Source organism: Pieris brassicae, chromosome 8, assembly GCF_905147105.1.
Source record: "Pieris brassicae chromosome 8, ilPieBrab1.1, whole genome shotgun sequence".
In the NCBI taxonomy this organism is placed as follows: Eukaryota; Metazoa; Arthropoda; class Insecta; order Lepidoptera; family Pieridae; genus Pieris; species Pieris brassicae.
The window spans coordinates 11,917,175-11,936,367 of NC_059672.1; the positions used below are offsets into that span (position 1 = coordinate 11,917,175).

The window sequence follows — 19,193 nt, forward strand, 5'->3', positions numbered from 1 at the left end:
AGTCGTAACCTTGCGTTCGTTTGTGATTAGTCGAACGAACTAAATATTAGGTCCTTACATATAAAATTGGCGTATTTCGTACTGGCTACTTTAATCACGATGTTCTCATCTTTGGTAAGGAATTCCAAATTTAAATTTGTACAGCTATTTACTCATGTATTTGTGCTTCGATGACCGTCATTCATTTGTTTTTTCTTCGGGTTTTTTTTTCTGTTTGCGTCACTCATTTTACAAAATGGAAAACTTAAAGTATCGCATTATTTACGAGTACGAGTTCCGCCGTGGTACTAGTGCTGCGGAAACGACTCGAAGGGTGAATGATGTGTATGGCGGTCATGTTACAAAATAAAACACAGTTCGTTTTTGGTTCCAACGTTTTCGTTCTGGAAATTTCGACCTGCAGAATAAGCCCCGTGGACGGCCTGAGATCCAAGTTGATAATGAAGTATTGAAGGCCATTGTGGAAGCGGATCCATCGCAAACCACGTCCGAGTTAGCTGCAGGCTGCGGTGTTAGTGATAAAACTAGCGGCTCAACAACCTAGGCTGGTCAATCGCTCCACGCCACTGCTACTTCACGACAACGCTAGACCACACACTGCACAACAGACGGCTACCAAATTAGAAGAGCTTCAATTGGAATGTCTAAAACATCCTCCGTACACCCCGGACCTTGCTCCAACAGATTACCAATTTTTTCGAAATTTGGACAACTTCTTTCAAGGGAAAAAATTTAACTCTGATGGGGCAGTCCAAATCGCCTTCACAGATTTTATTGATTCCCGTCCGACTGTTTTTTTTTAGTAAAGGGATCAATGTACTACCTATGAGATGGCAAAAGTGCATAGAAAACAATGGTTCATACTTTGATTAAATAAATATATTATATTTAAAAATATTCGACTTTTTGTTCCTCCCATACAAAACGCCAATTTCATATGTAAGGACCTAATATAACGCGTATAATGTCGCGTGACACGATATTTGATAAAAGATACGTTGACAAATGACAATCAAACAAAAAGTCCTCGTTTTTCGGATTACATTCTCCCCCTGGAGTGACCACAGGCTACTTGGAGAGACATAGATGGCCGAGGATTTTTCCCCGTTGATTGGCCGCTCCTTGGTACAACAGGATGACATCACATGCGACGATTTTCGTTCAAGATATGCCGATCTACGATAAGTATCGTTACGTCAAATGACAAATCTGTAACAATAACGCACAGCCAGGCTCGAGTAGTGACTTAGCGCACGACTATCTGCTTGCACACGCATTTATTACTTGCAGGTTGGAACGAAAGAATGTTTGATAGGAGGATTTTATTACCCAAATTAAACAAAACGTAAAAATAACGTTTATTTACATAGCATTTTAATTAGGCAGTTAAGTATCTCTGTAGTTATGCGTGTTAAAACAATGATAATTTTGAAAAAAGATTTTCATCTGGATTGCGTTGCCAAAATGGCAACACTTTTTAAGCGTCGAAATAAAATTCGCATGCACATGGCTAGAAGACATATAATTCTAAGTCTTAAGAGCCATTTCGACTTAGCTCTAAGTACCCTCATTACAACTACCGTGTGTGATGTCAAATCCAATTACAGTTTTTAACATACGGTCGTCACCTTCGACTCTAGCACGTCAAAAATGAATTTTGACATACAGGACTGATGTCGTGTCAGTGTCAAGACAAGACCCTGACGTATTTTGACGTAGTTTTTGAATTTTTCTAATGTTTAACAGGTGTGCTCTGCTGAGAGAAAGAGAAGAGTTCTGGCCTGGGCTTTATCTGTTTTGCCCAGACATGTAACAGATCTAATAGAAACCGGTTAACATGTTTTTTGATTACACTATTAGATCAAATAACAATTGTATTTTCGACGGATCATTTTACTTCAGTATCTAGAACATTAGAATTAGCATTTGATACATGAGGCTCAATTTACATTAACGATTAACGGAATGAATAATACAAACAAAATACCCTCCAAAGTTACACATTTACCAGAATAATATAAATTCTCGCTCATTCTAGAAATACTGCTCTAACATAGTTTTTAAGCATTTGTTTGTGTTTTACATAATTCAAACTTAGTAATACTTTCAACAATTTGTTGTCTTTCGCATTACGTTTAGGGTACATAAGTTGACCCTTAAAGCAGTGGATCCAGTCTTGAATGCAATTATTTCTTGATAAGCCCGATTTTAGTTCCGACCTCCGCGAATGCGTTAACTGCCTTTTTAATGTCTTCTTCAGTGTGAGCAGCGCTTATTTGCACCCGTACTCGTGCCTGCCCTTTCGGTACTACTGGGTAACTGAATGCCACCACGTAGACACCTTTAACTGTAAAAATTGCTTCGTTGAATAATCCTGCTAGTTTGAGTTTATAAGTTAATATAAATGTCATCTATTTTGATATTACTACTATTGTAACACCTGTAATTGCTACATGATGATACGAAACTACTGATACTACAACAACGATTTCAATTCGTAACTTACGACAGAGATTCGAATAATCAAACCCAAAATGAACTAAAGAATTGGAAGAGTACCACAAACCGTTTTACAATTATTGAGATCAGATAACGCCGGTATGTTTAATTGACTAATGCTGAGCTAAGATGCTCAGCCGTTAATTGTCGGGACTGTTTCAAATTAAACTATACTAGTAATTAATCCTTTAAACCGGAAAACTATTTTTAGTCAAATCCTGGGTCATTTTCCATAAATTATAATTCTTCACTTACCTAGCATCCCAGAAGCAAGCTCTACAGCCAACGAAGCTTCTCCAACCATAACGGGGCAGATGGGATGGTCGTCACCAGCTACAGTCAGACCCACAGCTTGCATACCCTCACGGAACGCCTTGGTGTTCTGATGCAGCCGCTCACGGAGTTCGTTGCTGCGTTCTACTACGTCAAGGGCCTAAAAAATCAAGATTGATTTTAGTGAATAGGGTTGTTCTAATAATTTAAGATTTCAAAGATATTTCAACATAAAATATATTGATGACATTTTCTATGCGACTGCATAAATATAATCAGCGCCGCAGCGCAATTCACATATTTTTTTATTTTTTTAAGTTTTAGAGCTTATAACTAAATTACGTACTAAATTTAAACTTCTTACTAATACACAAATCTTTACATATAATTAAGTACTTAATAATAAGATGGATTGGTAAAAATAAAATCATTAATTTCAAAGAAAACAATAAACTACCTAAAATTTGTAGAAGAACACTTAGGGTCCTAAACTTATGATACATTATTTATTTCACTAATGAACTTAAATGACAGAGCTCTCCTTGCCAACATCACAATTGAACAGGTCTATATCAATAGTAAAATTGTTAAACTCCATAAAGTGGGAACAGCTCTGTAATTGGTGTTAACTTGAGGTGTATACAATAGGTTCATATTTTTTAGCGTCCTACTATACACGGTTTCTTATGGTCATACTCACAAAATGTCAAACTCACGCTGTATCGTAAGTAGTGAGCCGATCATAAAAGTGATTTATGAAATGGTTGACTATTTTGACGGTCACAATATGGCCTGTGATTCTAGTCTAAAAGCCTTGGTTGTGGGTTGTACCACTCATCAAATATCATATTACCTTCAAAGAAGCACCGACGACAGGTGGCGGTGGTGCATTGGAGAACAGATATGGTCTCGAGACATTTCGAAGTAAAGTGATGAGTTCCTTAGGACCGGTAGTGTAGCCCCCCGCAGCTCCACTCACCGCCTTGCCCAAGGTTGAACAGATAATGTCAGCTGCTCCCATAAGACCACAGAACTCTTCTGTACCCCTGGTAAGATATAGATTATAAGTGCGCTTTATTGACCGTACTTTAACTTTCGTAGATAGATTATTATAAAACAGGGGGCAAACAGTTAGGTAGCTCATCTACTGTACCGCCACCCATGGTCACTCTCAATGCCAAAGGCTCGCGAGTTTGCCGACCTTTTATAAATTTGTACGCTCTTTCCTTGCTTGCTTTGAACGACGGACGTCGAGGTGATATGGCTGGAATTCCGTATTCTGTCTCGACGTCCGATGATGAAACATGTAGTATATATATATGTTAAGAGCAGTGTTGACCTAGTGGGTTCAGCGTGCGACTCTGAGGTCGTAGGTTCGAGCCCCGGCTGTGCACCAATGGATTTTCTTTCTATGTGCGCATTTAACATTAGCTCGAACGGTGAAAGAAAACATCGTAAGGAAACCGGCTTGCCTTAAACCCAAAAAGTCGACGGCGTGTGTCAGGCACAGAAGGCTGATCACCTACTTGCGTATCCAATTTACAAACGATCATGAAAGAGATACAGAAATCTGAGGCCCAGACCTAAAAAGGTTGTAGCACCATTGATTTATTTTATTTATATATATGTTAAACGTATAGTATATGCATATGATATATGTAGTATTATTTGTTTAAATGTATCTAAAGGTCACAACAACAAATGTGACACGTCAAACTTTATCAACATCTCTACAAAGATTGATCTAACGTCTAGTACCTGCCAGTGTCTCCAAAGAATCCCGTAGCATGACTATCATCAATTGCTAAGAGGGCTCGGTACCGGTCTGCCAAAGCCCTCAGACCCTTTACCGGTGCCACGTTACCGTCCATCGAAAACACTCCATCAGTCACTATCAGTTTTATACGAGCTTCAGAGTGTGCGAGCAAATGTTCCAATTCTAAAAAATGGTGTCAAAAAAGCTTTACTATATCTATGGATTTATATATCCTATAGCATGGGATTTAGATTTTTCCGTAATTTTGAACACTCAGTGTTTAAACGCTTATTGTTGATATCGTTAAATGGTAAGAAGTTAATTCCTATACGCATTCAGCCAGTACTTTTAATATGGGCTGGTAGTGGACCCGCCATTTTTACTAATAGTTCTATTTAAACCTAACATTAATTACAGAAACGCTAATACACTTTTAAGTTCAACGTCTAAGATGTGGTTGGTAACAAATCATCTTGGTTCAATAAATTTAGGCTTTATTTTATGTTTTAAAGTACCTAATCGTCAAATATGTTTAACGTGTTATATATTCAGGCTGGTTACTTGAGAATAATAACGAATGAAAAACACAAATATTTAATATCAATATAAAAGCAAGCCAAAAACTAACCACTCAGATCCCGATGTGGGTACCGGAACTTCTGGGCTTTACAAAGTCGAATGCCGTCGATAATAGAGGCATGGTTCAAGGCATCCGAAAATACAGCATCTTCGGGCGTTAACATGGCCTCAAATAACCCAGCATTTGCATCAAAACATGAGCCATACAAGATCGTGTCTTCGCGTTGATGGAATTTAGTCAAACGATCCTCTAATTTCTGGAATAGTTATCTTATAAAGATGTAGGAACGTTCTGGACGTTTATTGCGCTATTTCATATTGTTGTCTTAAGTTCACTTAATTGAATAATAGTTTTATAATATTTGTAGTTGAAACTTGGCCATATATAAGCTTTATTTGAGAAGTAAGTAAATAAACAAGTAACTTGACTACGCTTTTTCGTAATTGTAAAACAAGGATTGTACGTGTTAAAAATCTGGTAATGTTATACACTAAACACTATCATCTACTATCATAAAACCATGTATCTTAAGATTTGAATCAATAGCCAAAGTCTTCATCTTGTATTATTATCCGTACCTTATGTAAACTTTGCGTTCCACAAATAAACCGCACTGAACTAAGGCCAGCTCCATACTTGGTCAAACTTTCTTGAGCAGCTGTTACCACTTCAGGGTGATTCTGAAAGAGGAGCATTATTTTTAGTACTACAAGTCTAAGTCTAAGTGCGGAATCCACACTACATCCATCGCATTATACGAAATATCGTAGGATTTTGAAAAACGGAAATGTTTCATCCTAAACAAAACGTGGAAGTCATCATAAAAAAATCAATGGCGCTACAGCACTTGGCTCTTGATCTCAGATTTCTGTGACTGTTTCTTGATATTTTTTTCTTAAAAGGCAAGTAGGCCTTTAGGTGATGCCTTTGTGCCTAACACACTGTCGACTTTTGGATCTGATGTTTGTTTCCTTAGAATATTGTTCTTTACTGTACGAGACTTAACTACGTACATTATTATAAGGGACACACATTTAAGGCACTAGGCTCTGCTCTTCGTCATATGCAAATAATATATTTTAAACAAACTAATGACCACAACTTACCGATAAACCTAAGTAATTATTTGCGCAGAAGTTGAGGAATTCTCCTTCAGCACCTTTAACTGTCACCTGGAATAAACACATTGCAATAAACATACTTACATGTTATGAAAGAGATGGGATTTCTGACACATTTGAACTAATAACCACGTTTCTATTTTTTTTTACATAAACATGTTTCCACTTTATATTTGCAAGGAACTTTTCTGTAAATAATATTTCTCGAATAAAATTGTATTAACGAATTTATTTGATAGGTATAAGTAGTAAAGATGTTGTTGTTTTTAAAACAACAAGTGGTCTGTTATACTTTAAACTTCTTTTTCTGTATAACCGTCTTTTTCTGTATAAACAACAGGTTAGGGGTTTCATTAGTTGCTTTAAATTAGTATTTGAACGAATTATATATAGACAGTTAAATAATAAAATAAATATAAGTTAACCATATTAATTTACCGTTCTGTCTTGGGGAGAGGTAATGATGCGTTCATGCTTCCACGTTTTTGCTCGTTTGATCTCTTTCAGTCTATCTCCTAACACATCACGAAGTTTTTCCACTCCTGCGCGCTCTTTTGAATTCAACTCGTGAAAGTGGCGTATTTGGTGTCCATTGTTTACTGGAAATGAATAATAATATTTTATGTGTTTTGTCAAACTTTATCATAAAAGACAGTCAACAACGCTAACTGATCTGAGAAGAACAGTTAAGTTACTATGTGAGGTTCAATTTCTTTTTGTTTAAATAGGTTCTAAAACAACATGCTTTAGGAATAGGTAGAAAGTATGACTTTAAAATTTTATACACATACACGTAAATATTTAATCATTATATTACAATATAGAAATTACAAATTATCAAGGAAAATATACAGGTAAGTAGCAGGATTGCATGAAAAAATTGAATATTTTCATTAATGTCAGTAATTCAATTGTAAGAGCGACATACTCGTAGCCAACAATACACATGAGCATTAAATTATCAGATAAGCGAGCCGAAGGTGAGTATAAAATACTTTTATTTTTAGTTGCAATAAATAAATAAATTGTGTTAATTTAAGAGGAAAATTTAATACAAATAATTCTAGTATATTTATTGACACTTCGTTGCATAGAGAAATATAATACAGCTGACATAATTAAATGACAAGTATGTGCAACTAGTGACCTTATGGAGCGATCTCTTCTAGGCAACCAATGTAAGAGAAAAAATTAGATAAGGCAAGCGCAAGAAGTGCAAATACATAAGACATGTAGACAAAACGAATGGAACAAAGCAATTAAAACATATGTATACTTAAACAGTGATAATTATGACAATCATGATAATTTTAAACCAGTTTCACATCAGTTAGGACTTTCGTACTAACTGATGTGAAAGTTATTAGTTATATCGTATTGTTATGAAGACGGGTCGAATGCAATATTTCAAGATTTTTCCACTACTTATAGATCTTTTCAGTAGGCTGAAATATGATTTCTGTTCGTTTCAGGAGAGAGTCAATCGTAAATACATATTAGACAATTGTAATTTGCATAATGTTACCCTGGTTTTCAGAAGGCTGAAACATTTTTCAGGCCGTTTCAGAACATATGTAGTTATACCACTAAGATGAAGGAATATTCTAGACGGAATTTTCTAGGTGTGGAACAAGGCCGGAATGATACGCGAGAAAAAGGGAAGATCGAAACATTCTCGAAGCTAGACTCAGCACTCTAGAACGCCGTACGACAAGGACGGAGCAATGTGCGAAAGAGACAAAAAGTACGGACGGTCTCGAATTCTGCAATCAGTACTCAGTAGCAATCCCGCCTAGAGAGTTCAGCAATATTGTACAAGATTATTCCGAGGGATATATAAGCGAGCCGATACGCGACCAGTTTACCTGCCCCCTCCTATATCCACCGTCTACAGGTGCTTCAGTCGTGATTCATGAGAATCGCGACTGAAGCACCGGTGCACCCTTCTACGTAAGAAACGTCGATCTCCACCACGACCTGGAGCTCCCTACCATAGCCCAATGGATGAAGTTGGCGTCCAGAAGCCAAACCATCTAAACACCATCCCAAGTCGCCCGCGCGGCCTATAATAATAATATTCAAATACAGATTAGGGTAAATAACCGGGAGGACCTTTACCGGTACTTCGCTCACTCCAGTGAGATTCCGTCCTGCCCTTCAGGTGATTGACCACCCCGCGACGGCCCAAACCGAGGTCCTAGTCTCACAGGAGACGCCCTTGCGCTAGCCGCGGGATAAAACGCCATTTCAGGCCGAGCTACGCTCTCCAAGCTCGAGCTGAGCTGTAAAGGCTCTTAAGGCCAACAGCGAGATTCCATTTAAAAAAAACAGTTTACCTTAGTTTCAAATGCGATATCAAGAGATAAACACCGAAGCGATAAAGTGCGAATAAAGTGAAGACAAGTGTTAAAGTGAAGCTGGAATGTGCATAATTAAGTTTATTTTGTGTGTGTATTTAATGCATTTCTGCGATTAATTTGTGCCCATAAATTCCTCATTGATTTCAAGAAATAAACCCTTGAAGAAATCTACGGATTTTTTTAAATTATAAATTTGTTCCAAAATGTCTCGATGACCTTGGCCTTGTTCATGAATTTTCAGTTCAGTTCAGTTCTGTTAAACTGAAAATTCATGAACATTTGTTATCATTTACTATAGGAAATAATACAAAAACAGCAGATAAGTTGTGTAAACATCAAATGCTAAACAGTGAGACTGAACCTTGTGCAAATGAACAAGCCAAGGTCATCGAGACATTTTGGAACAAATTTATCTTGAATGCTAAGTAGATTTCAGTTCGAATCATTAAGTACATTATGCTGAATTATATATAAATAGGTAAAAAAATATCAGCTGATGACGATAACTAAAAAGTACCCGAAATTTCGATAATAAGGAAATTAAAAATTAATAATTAATAATCTATTTCTAAATAAATTATTAATTAAAACGTATTAATATGCAATGTGAACTGTGTGTTTTATATAACGATTCCTATTTCTGATTTGAACATACACTTTTCGTACTCTTCGTTCAAAGTGTGACTTAAAGTCATAAAGACATTGATAGAGATACATAGAAATGTTTTTGTTGTTAGTTGACGTCATATTTTTGGATTCGGCACTTTAGTACAATTGCCAATTTAAGGCAATTATTGTGGCAACGTCTGGATGCAAGTTTTTTGGCGTGACTCTGCTATATCTGAAAGTAAAACCAACACACACATGAAAGTCGATTGCTCATGGTTCCACATAGTGGGGGTGCGCGGATTAAATGCTCAGTTGTGTACAGATGAACTTCGAGGCGATACGGGTTGAATTTTGTAGTGTACGTCTGATTATAAAACTCAGCTGCAGTTATTAATCTGAACAACCCTTCTGAACACTCTCCATGGTGAATGCGGTAGAAGATGCAGAAAGGTCTCCCAAATGAGAGACAACGCCAAGGGAACAAGCCGTTCGGAAAGTGACTGGTCGTCGACGATTCGAATCGCTCTTCGTTGAATACGGTCAAGTGGAAGGAGCTGGGGAGCTCCCGCCAAGAGATAAGAACACTATTGCATATGAAAAAGAATACTTTAAAAATTGCCATTGATGGTAATATCTGTATTACTATTAAATGCAACTTTATTCCCTGATTACGATTTCAGTGAAAAAGCCTAAATGCACCGAAGAACAATCTTTGTTAAAACGACAAACAATCCGTTAATAGGCTAAAAGAGAGTTACTCCCCCATTTTCCCTCCTGACGACAATGTTGGATCGGAGGCAGTTATAACTCGTTTTTCCCAAAATATAGGGTGAATCAAGATGTCCAGGAGTATTCTTAGGAGGAGCTTATTTAAAATAAAAATCTGAGAAAAACGCACGTTTCGATACAATGTATATTACGATCACGAATTAGCTGCATAATCCGCCCATGTTTCGGGTTTCTTACTACGAGGATATTGACATTTTCCACCTCACAAAAGTGGATGTGAGGAAATGTTGGAAGAGGCGGGAAGATTGACTTTGTTTAGCAGTAACAATTTAGTTTTTTCATTGAAATATTAAGTATTAACTGGCGTATTATTTATGTTAAATTTCACTTTTCTTTCATTTTTTTTATATTTTTGCCTATTAATCTACTTATTTATGTTTTCTGTTTCATATAAATCGTTTATCTATGTAATCTGTGTTGGCTTTTTATATATCTAAGTGTTTTGTTTTATTATATATATTTTTAGCTGTAAGATTCCTAATAAATAAATAAATCTTTAAAATCAACCAACACCAAATATAAACTCCAAGCATGGCTAAATGAATATCAAAACGCTATAATACTTAATGATCGAAAAAAAAACTATTTATACTACTTCATATATAAAATTCCCTCTCAAACAATAAGAACAAAAAATTTTGGGGTTTTAAATCGATATTTAAGAACATTTGAAGTTGGTTCTTGGGGCAACGTTATAAGATTTGGCATCACTAGTGGTATGATAAAGTCCTATTGTAAATGACATATTTTATATGTGTAAATACAAAAGTGTACCAGTTCTCTTAGAAGACCCATTATCAGTTAATAATGAGTAATAATACATAAAAACGGCTAAGCAAGTCTTACACAATGCTTTTTAATCACGTAACGTGTAGTTACATATATAGAATTAAATTTAATAACAAGAAACATTATATGTTTTGCTAAAAATTGGTACAGAGTGTCGTGGTAATACTTTTAATATGGTAGATGTTTCGTAGATTACATAATAGTACTTCTGTTTGAATCCTTTCAATACATCAACGCGTTATTTAAATAATTTGCCGGACCGGTTTATCTTAAATGTGACTTTGTGGTTAAACACCGAAATGTCAATGACTTGAACACGCATTAAGGCCACTGCAAAATTATGAAAAACTCTTCGTGTCACTTTTATCCTTGAGGTATTGAAAATATTGTTTTTATATTAGTAACGAGGCAATACCTAATATGTAGTTGAATCACATATTAAGGTATAAACTACACTTTCATTTAGCCATTCAATTGAACACTATATTATACATCTATAACACTAATAACTATAACACCTAATTGTTTACAATTGAAAGTGAAATTACGTACCGATGCGCAGGAGTTGTGAGCGTAAAGCCATTGCGTCAAATGCCCGACAGAAACACTTGCCGCGCGCGGGTGTGGCGTTACAGTATATAACAATTTAGTTGAGATATTAGCGAAAAAAATACTACATGAGAAAAAATCCGCTCAAAACAGTGTTTAAACTCCTGTCGTTGGATTATAACTGTTTTAGAATAGAGAATGCATTAACACTACTAAAATACCAATTATGGAAATAGTCAGTTTTTAAAGCCGTGACAACAATCCAGACAAAATTATTTAGATACGTTAAATACTTACACTTATGTTAATGATTAAATGATCGTTACTTGGAGGTCGTGCTCTTGATCGACTGTATACCAATTATTACTACGATTTTAAACCGACTTCGAAAACCTGAAGAACAACCTTTAAATTAACGCAACGAATAGTCTTTTATTCATATATTTTTTAAACTAACGGTGGTAGTTAAGAACGTGGCATATCTTAGACCCAAAGATGTCAATATGCGACAAGTACATAAGGCAGACGAACGACTTTGAAATTAACAATAATTATCCGAAACCTATGGTGACATTGAGGGTTGTAGACCAACGGTAGTTCAATAATACGTGATTAACCACTGTTCAATAATATAACATATTTGCTATTTGATAATAACTATACATCGTAATGAAATCTCCTACTGTTTCACAACTGAGAGCGATGTTTCAACTGTGGTGTTTTGCTGAGTAGTCACGCAGGTTTATATACCTTTCAATATGGTTTTCCACGGACACGAGGTCACAAGCGGACATATTGTGTTTATTTTATTTAATAATACTAATATGTCTTGAGTTCACTCATCGCATACACTACTGTTAGCGTTCGAGTAGAGACGCTATACTTAAAGATACTAACTTAGGCTTATAATGTAAAAGATTATTGTAAATGATTCCTCAGTTTGTAACAGTATTCTTGTTCATAATCGTATCAAGCTATTAAATGTTTTGTCCTTATCATTCTCGTCTAAATAAACGAAACAAAATTTGCTTCAAGTATTGCGTTTATGAAAAAGACAATAACGTATGTCATATTATTTACATCGATCTTCGTGGTGTGGTATAGTTCTCAGTCATAATTTTAGTGAAAATGATTATAGCACGTTTTATAATGCTGCTAAATGTTGGTCCAGGTTAAGGCACTCTTCTTTGTACCCTTTCTGCCTTCCTTTCTAGGAAATTTTCTATGTAATCGATGCAGAATATTTGCATTGTGAGGTAGAGGAGCCGGAACTGGTTTTTATCAGTTAGTTGTTTGTAAAAAAAGGTTACAGTCAAGAGAAACAGTTAAACGGGTGATTCGGTAAAATAAAAGACAACATACAATTATTTAATTAGGTATTTAATATTTTGATTGAAATAGCGTGTTCATTATTTAAGAATTACAGACGACTCTGAAAAAGATAAATAAATATATCGAATTGTTCTTGTAGGATAGCGATACCGATAAGCAAAAATTCATGCTTTTTACGTTTAAGGAAAAATCATTGCGAAGTATTGCTATTTATAGTTGCCCTTACTGTACCAATCATGGAATGAAAAATTAACTTTATAATTGGCAACATTTAATATCGCCCATTGTCTATATATTATGGCTTTGGAAATAGACGATACCGCTTAGCTTAAAGGTCTCGTTACCAGGCCATAAAATTAATATTTAAAAAAGTTAACGATTACGATATCTGTCAAGTTAGATGTCAATGTTAAGCATGGCGCGTTTTTTTTAAAAACATGACAGTAAAAATTAATGAATTATGTTTTTTTTAAGAGTTAGTATATAGTTGAGAGATTGAAAAACGGCAAGGTTTTCATACCTCAGGACCAACGTGTATGGCCATCATGAGGTCGTACTCTTGGGGTCCAATAGAGATGTGTGCCCGTCCATCACCACTTACTATGACGGTCTTTCCTCTACAGGTGTTATTCACATTATCACCGGATATGACGTCACAGTAGGTACCAGCTGGAAGACCTGTCTGTAGCCGAAATTATTTTATGAAACATGACAATGTAATTCCAGAGGTAGTGCATTTGAATTACGGCTATGTAAAAATGGGGGGTTCTCTATCAATTAAAATATTACTGGCTCATGTGCGAGAATACATCGCGCTACCGAAATGACTAGATCCAAAGATCCAGAGCGTGTGGCTACTTGTCTATTATGAAATATATCAAGACATGGAAATCAGAGTTGCTGCACCTGGTTTCTATATATTTAAATTCGCTTCAACAGTTATTTCATTACAATGTCCTAATACCCACCTACAGGCCTTTCTACCGGACCGCCACCTTTGTAGGTAGGTAATATTTATAATTTTAGTTACTGTATTATAACACTAAGCAATTAAAAGAAACAGTTGCAGAAGATAGAATATAACGTAAGATGTGAGAGAACATTTACGTAATGCTTTCTACGTTTGATTTACAGCGAGCTACTCGTATTTTATATCAACCTGCAAATTTTGATTTAAGCTCCATCCATCGTTGTTAAAAGCTATGAATGCTCTGTCTCCTCTGCTAAATGCGATTTGATTGCTGCCATTATCCCACCAATTGTTTAAGGCTGTTTGACCAGCAGCATTTCTAAATGCCACCATGGCATAGAGTTGACGCCAGCGATGTTGGCATATCCACCCATTCCCGCATGAACCATCCTAGAAAATATAGTTCTTAGGTTCCCATTGGAGCTCTAATAGCTTCAAGAACAAAAGATAGCCATAATTACTGCCTATAATTATCACAAATATTGTTTATATGATATTTTTGGAAGGGAGGACAAATGGGTAGGAAGCTCACCCGATCTTGCATGGCTGCCAATGCAAAAGAAGACTTGTGGGTGTGCTGGTCTTAGAATTGGTAACAATTAATAAGGCATTAAATAAATTCAAATTTTATAACACTATGCAAACTTTTTGTCGACTATTTCTCTATTTTACTATTTTAGTTCTGAACCAATACGAATTTCGGGTCCTTCACGAAAAGAGCGTACAAATTCTTAAAATGCGCTCTCATTCGCGTGCCCTCGCGAGGCAATAAGCGTGTCTTTGGGCGGCGGTATCACTTAACAGCCGATGAGATATAAAAGCCTGAGTTCAAAAGAAAATGATTTACTAAAAAGAGATAGATAAGACCTCTAAATTTGTATACATAACATAATACTTTAAAAAATCACTTTTTAAACGGATTGAAGCTATGTATTATTATTATAAACTTATAATTATTTACATAATTTTAAATTTTCCGACGTTTCGCGTGCTTTACAGCGTGCGTCGTCACCGTGACCACGCAACAATGATAAGTTTATAATAATAATACATAGCTTCAATCCGTTTAAAAAGTGTTTTCTTAATGTGTAAAAGCTGTGTTAACAAAAGACAATACAACATAATACTTACGGAATTAATTGAAGGCGAAATGATATTTTCGAATCTATCCATCGGTGGTCCAATTTCGGAGTCAAGAAAGTCGAAGCTACTCATAATTTGCGGCTCACCATACGGATGGGCCAAAAGGAATGCTACAGCTCCCTTATAAAGTCTGGATTGCTTGTAAGTCAACACGCCCCCACCACCTCCGTGACCTCTTTCGTTATCATGGTTATCAATGAATGTCAAGGCATCACCGTGAGCTAACAAACCCCAGTCAGGACCCCAAGAACTAAACCATCTGAGCTGGTTATTCCCTCTGAACGCATTGCTCAAATCCATGCCAGCTTTAAACTCTGTGACAGCTCCAAGAGGTGTATATTCGTCCCTACTGACAGCTTCGCCCCCATAGTCTATGACTTCTTGGTAAATATATGGGCGCGCGTTTGGTGGAAAGCCATGGGCTGTATTCAAGTTGTCAAGTCTGTCGTATATAATCCGGAGGTCTTCAGGCCACATGTGTTTTGCTGCGTCAATTCTATGAAACGGCAATAAAGCATTAAAGTTCGAGAGAGTACAAAAGATGACTGACGTGTGATGCGAGGTCGTAGCAGTTGTACATCACCTTTTTTTTGTCATGCTGACAACACCGTTTCCGCATTATAGTTTGACAGATTCATCGTTTTTGTTAAATATACCAGCGGGAGACTGCCCATGGACACTTACATTACCCGAAGACTCGCAGGTGCGTTGCTAGCCTTTTAAGTATTAGTACGCTGTTTTCTAGAAGGGCCCTAAGGCAAATTGATTCGAAAATACTTCAGTGGGCAGCTGGTTCTAAATAGTCTAATAATGCTCAATTGTGGAACGACGGGGTGACGGGGAACGTCCAGGTGATACGGTGAGTATTTCGTATTCTGCTTTAACATGCGTCTAATGAAACTCAGCTGCAGATATTAATCCAAAAGCCTCCATCCAATACTTATGGAACATTAAAAAGTATTTTTGTGAAGGAATGAATAAGAATTCTCTTGGTACGCATATCCGCCACGCTAGTTCTCACACGGTCTCTAGAATAAAGTATTCTTAACACCAAAAAATATTCTCGAAATTGTAATTATGTAGCTATAAAAAAATAATTAAGATAAATTTAGTATGTTGAATTACTGATTTTTAAATTGTTGACATTCCAACGCTGTAAAAAACATTAATTGCTATAAAATTTTGTAAGGCGACAAAGTGAGTAAGACACTTCACCATAACATGGAACTTTTTATTAATGACATTCGTAATGTCTTAAACTAGGGTTAATTTTTCAATAATTTTAAGCTAAAAAAGCTAGTAAGCGTGCTATTTAAACAACTATTTATTACTGGTAAAACGTCTTCGTCACAACTCTAATAGCGCTAACATAACTCTGATTCATTGTTCAGTTGTTCAATTTTCTAAGTCAAAACATTTTTGGTTCCTCTAGGCATTGAATCTCCATTAATGTCGCGAACCACCACTATGTGGAAATAGCTATCTACTGAAGTATTTCCAAACCTAGTCGACTGGGTCAAGATAAGAGCGTACATATTCTCAGGCATTGAGAGTGTCTGGTAGTGAAAGGCAGATCAGGTAAGCCTAGAGCCCGTTTGTCCTATAAAACAAATAGAAAATCATGTTTTACCTAAACCCTGCAACTCCTAAGTGAATAAGTTTATTCATAAATTCGACTATCATTCGCCGTACATGTTCGTTGGATTGATCTAAATCTTTTAATCCAACTAATTCACAGTTCCGAACCTGCAGTGGAAAAACAACAGATAAGACACTGATTTTTTGATAAAATTATTAAATACGATAACATTATTGATTAGGTTACATTGTTTTTACGACTGCATATGATAATTAAAATTGTATTTATAAATTCGTACATAATATATTGTTTAAATTTGCGGCACTTGACTTGCTCACTTGACGATATAAATCTTCAAAACCTTAATACATAGTTTATACTAAATATTATAAAGATTTTAATGTTTGCAATGAATAAACACAAAAATTGCTAGACGGATTTTAAAAAAAAATACCGTTCCAATGCTGCATTATCCCTTACAACTTCATAGGTCAACTTACCCGGGAATAGTCAACCAATCCCAAGCATGGGGTAGGTTGACCATTCTTTCCTATAACACAAGATCTATACTTTACATCATAATGAATATCGTGTTTTTGCCACTTTCCAAGGGTTAATAGTTAATCTACTAACTGGAGCTGTTTTTAAATTAACATACTTTAAAAAATTAAAATAGAAACCTTTAAGCTGAAACTTGGTCAACCAACCCCGGTCTCCCCTATCCTACAGTATTATTTACAACCTATTAAAAAATATCCTGCCAGCTCGCTACTCTAAATTTATAAGTGCAATCCGACCATAAGAATCATAAGAAATAACTCACTCTCCAAGCATTAGTATTATAATCGGAACTTTCAATGCCGCAGGGTGGCCAGTTGAAGTGTTCTCTAGTAAAAGGCACAGCTGGATAGTACCACTCCCTAAATTTAGCTGTGTTTCCAGCGGTACCAATGTTATCGAGCGGCTCACCAGTCATGTGGTTGATTACGGCATCCACGTAGATTCTAGACATCATAGTATTCAGACATTATTTATTAATAATAAATTAAAATTAGGGGAGATTCTTGTTCTTTTACAGCTGTTAAAATTATTAATACAATGCTTTTTGCTTTTATGATAGGCAGACAGAATCTAATCTGGCTCTAACTCTGGTATTGCTAGAAGTTTATGTTAGCTCCACCTCTCTTACATTTTCGCAGAGCAATTTTTTTAGCTTTTTTAAAATAAGCCCTGTCTTATAGACCTCTTGGAGTTTCCTCTCCACTTCCAACAAATTACATACATACATTGCTTTTGAGAATATATATTTTACATTTAATTCGAATGACAATTTACTATTAAATTGTCAGTGTCATTTTGCTCTTAAATTATTATATACTTATCATAACATGATATAAATTATACAACTTTAACACGAGTAAAATAATTAATTCCTTTCATAAGAAATTCGAAACATAAAAGAGCAAAAATTGTCGTGTATTTTGTTTATATCTGGCTTACCTGACTCCAGCATTATTACATCGACGGACCATTCCAGCGAACTGACGCTCATCTCCAGACCTAGTGACTAGTACATAAGACAGCGGCTGGTATCTTTCCCACCATGGACGGTTACTTGCGCCAATTATTACATTTTCGTTCGGGGGTGATATCTAAAATTAAAGTCTATTGCATACACATAAATATCCTTCAGAGTACATGATTTGATGATGGGTCTAGCCAAGTTTGTTAAATAACTCGTATAGTCGACGCCGATTACGCGTTGGTAAATTTTCGTTATAGTAAGTAAAGTTCCTATGGACTCCAAGTGTTTTCACGTACGATGACTAATACTATAGGGAATAGATTTTCGAATATGTGAAGGTAAAGACATGGTTATTGATGTCTAAAGTGTGTCTAGTTTCAAAATATTTCCCTTTAAATAATAATCTTAATTATCAATATTATTGATGCTTCTATATTATACCTTTACTACATACCTGAATGCCTCCGAACCCACGAGGACCTAGAAAGCGTTCGCACTCTAAAGCGATATCATCCCATTTCCACTCAAAGAGGTGAACTATCACCGACCTTCCTTCGGCATAGTACGGGTTCTTATAAGCACTAGTTACTAATAAACATGTAGCAAAAGTTATTAAGGCAAATAACTTTTCCTAAAAAATATAATTAAAAATTTGTATATCATCTAATACAAACTAAATATATTTGTAAATTTAACTTTATGTTACCATCTTGCTTCCAAACAATTTTATTAATGATAATAGAAAGTTACACAAATGTGAATATCGCAACGCCACAGAAAATAATAATATTTTGATAAAGTAAATAATAAAGATAATATGGATTAAAAGTGGTTTATCATTTAGCTCGGGTTTCATAGAAAAAAATATAAAAAAGATGCATTTTCTAAACGAATATAAAAATATAAAAAAAATATTTGAATAGGAAAATACTCACGTATAGTTATAATTATCAATAAAAAATAAAATATACATCGATAATTTCTTAAAACTATTCAATATACATATATAAGATGTGCCTTAAAAAATAAAAATGTATTTATTTAATATCTACCTAGTACCTGATTCTACTAGAATATACGTTAACTCTTGATTATTTATTACATAGACGTATGCTGATAAGGTTGGAAATTTGGAGTCGGATTCGGAATGTGCTATATAAGATTCACTAATAACTCACATATAATTTTTAATAGTAATATATTGGAAAGCGAGTTTGAATTTTTTTCAATTTACCATTTGTAACGCCATGCGCGAAGGCATTCGTATTAACAAAGTAGTCATTTTTAAATGACATTTGAGAGTTCACACTTTACAAATG

The 19,193-nt window shown here is 35.4% G+C and overlaps 2 protein-coding genes across 4 annotated transcripts; both read right to left on the reverse strand.

Moving 5' to 3' along the window:
• Nucleotides 1-1,346: 1,346 nt before the first annotated feature.
• Nucleotides 1,347-11,398, reverse strand: LOC123713418 (2-amino-3-ketobutyrate coenzyme A ligase, mitochondrial). Its single transcript, XM_045667072.1, has 9 exons — nucleotides 11,329-11,398; nucleotides 6,668-6,828; nucleotides 6,215-6,280; nucleotides 5,687-5,788; nucleotides 5,157-5,364; nucleotides 4,531-4,711; nucleotides 3,626-3,818; nucleotides 2,755-2,932; nucleotides 1,347-2,347 (listed from the first exon to the last, which is right to left on the reverse strand). The coding sequence occupies exons 1-9, from the start codon at nucleotides 11,357-11,359 to the stop codon at nucleotides 2,187-2,189; spliced, it is 1,281 nt and encodes a 426-aa protein (XP_045523028.1). The 5' UTR covers nucleotides 11,360-11,398; the 3' UTR covers nucleotides 1,347-2,186.
• Nucleotides 11,399-12,700: 1,302 nt separating this feature from the next.
• LOC123712798 (alpha-amylase 2-like) lies at nucleotides 12,701-19,185 on the reverse strand. 3 transcript variants are annotated; one of them, XM_045666067.1, is made up of 9 exons: nucleotides 19,109-19,185; nucleotides 18,329-18,505; nucleotides 17,850-18,001; nucleotides 17,173-17,353; nucleotides 16,401-16,516; nucleotides 14,759-15,266; nucleotides 13,817-14,017; nucleotides 13,178-13,339; nucleotides 12,701-12,757 (listed from the first exon to the last, which is right to left on the reverse strand). In XM_045666067.1, exons 1-9 carry the CDS (start codon nucleotides 19,154-19,156, stop codon nucleotides 12,746-12,748), a joined length of 1,557 nt encoding a protein of 518 aa, XP_045522023.1. In that variant the 5' UTR covers nucleotides 19,157-19,185; the 3' UTR covers nucleotides 12,701-12,745. The 3 variants fall into 3 exon arrangements, with proteins under 3 accessions (XP_045522023.1, XP_045522025.1, XP_045522024.1); XM_045666069.1 differs by lacking the exon at nucleotides 19,109-19,185 and adding an exon at nucleotides 18,581-18,635; XM_045666068.1 differs by lacking the exon at nucleotides 12,701-12,757 and having other exon boundaries at nucleotides 13,172-13,339.
• Nucleotides 19,186-19,193: the final 8 nt, after the last annotated feature.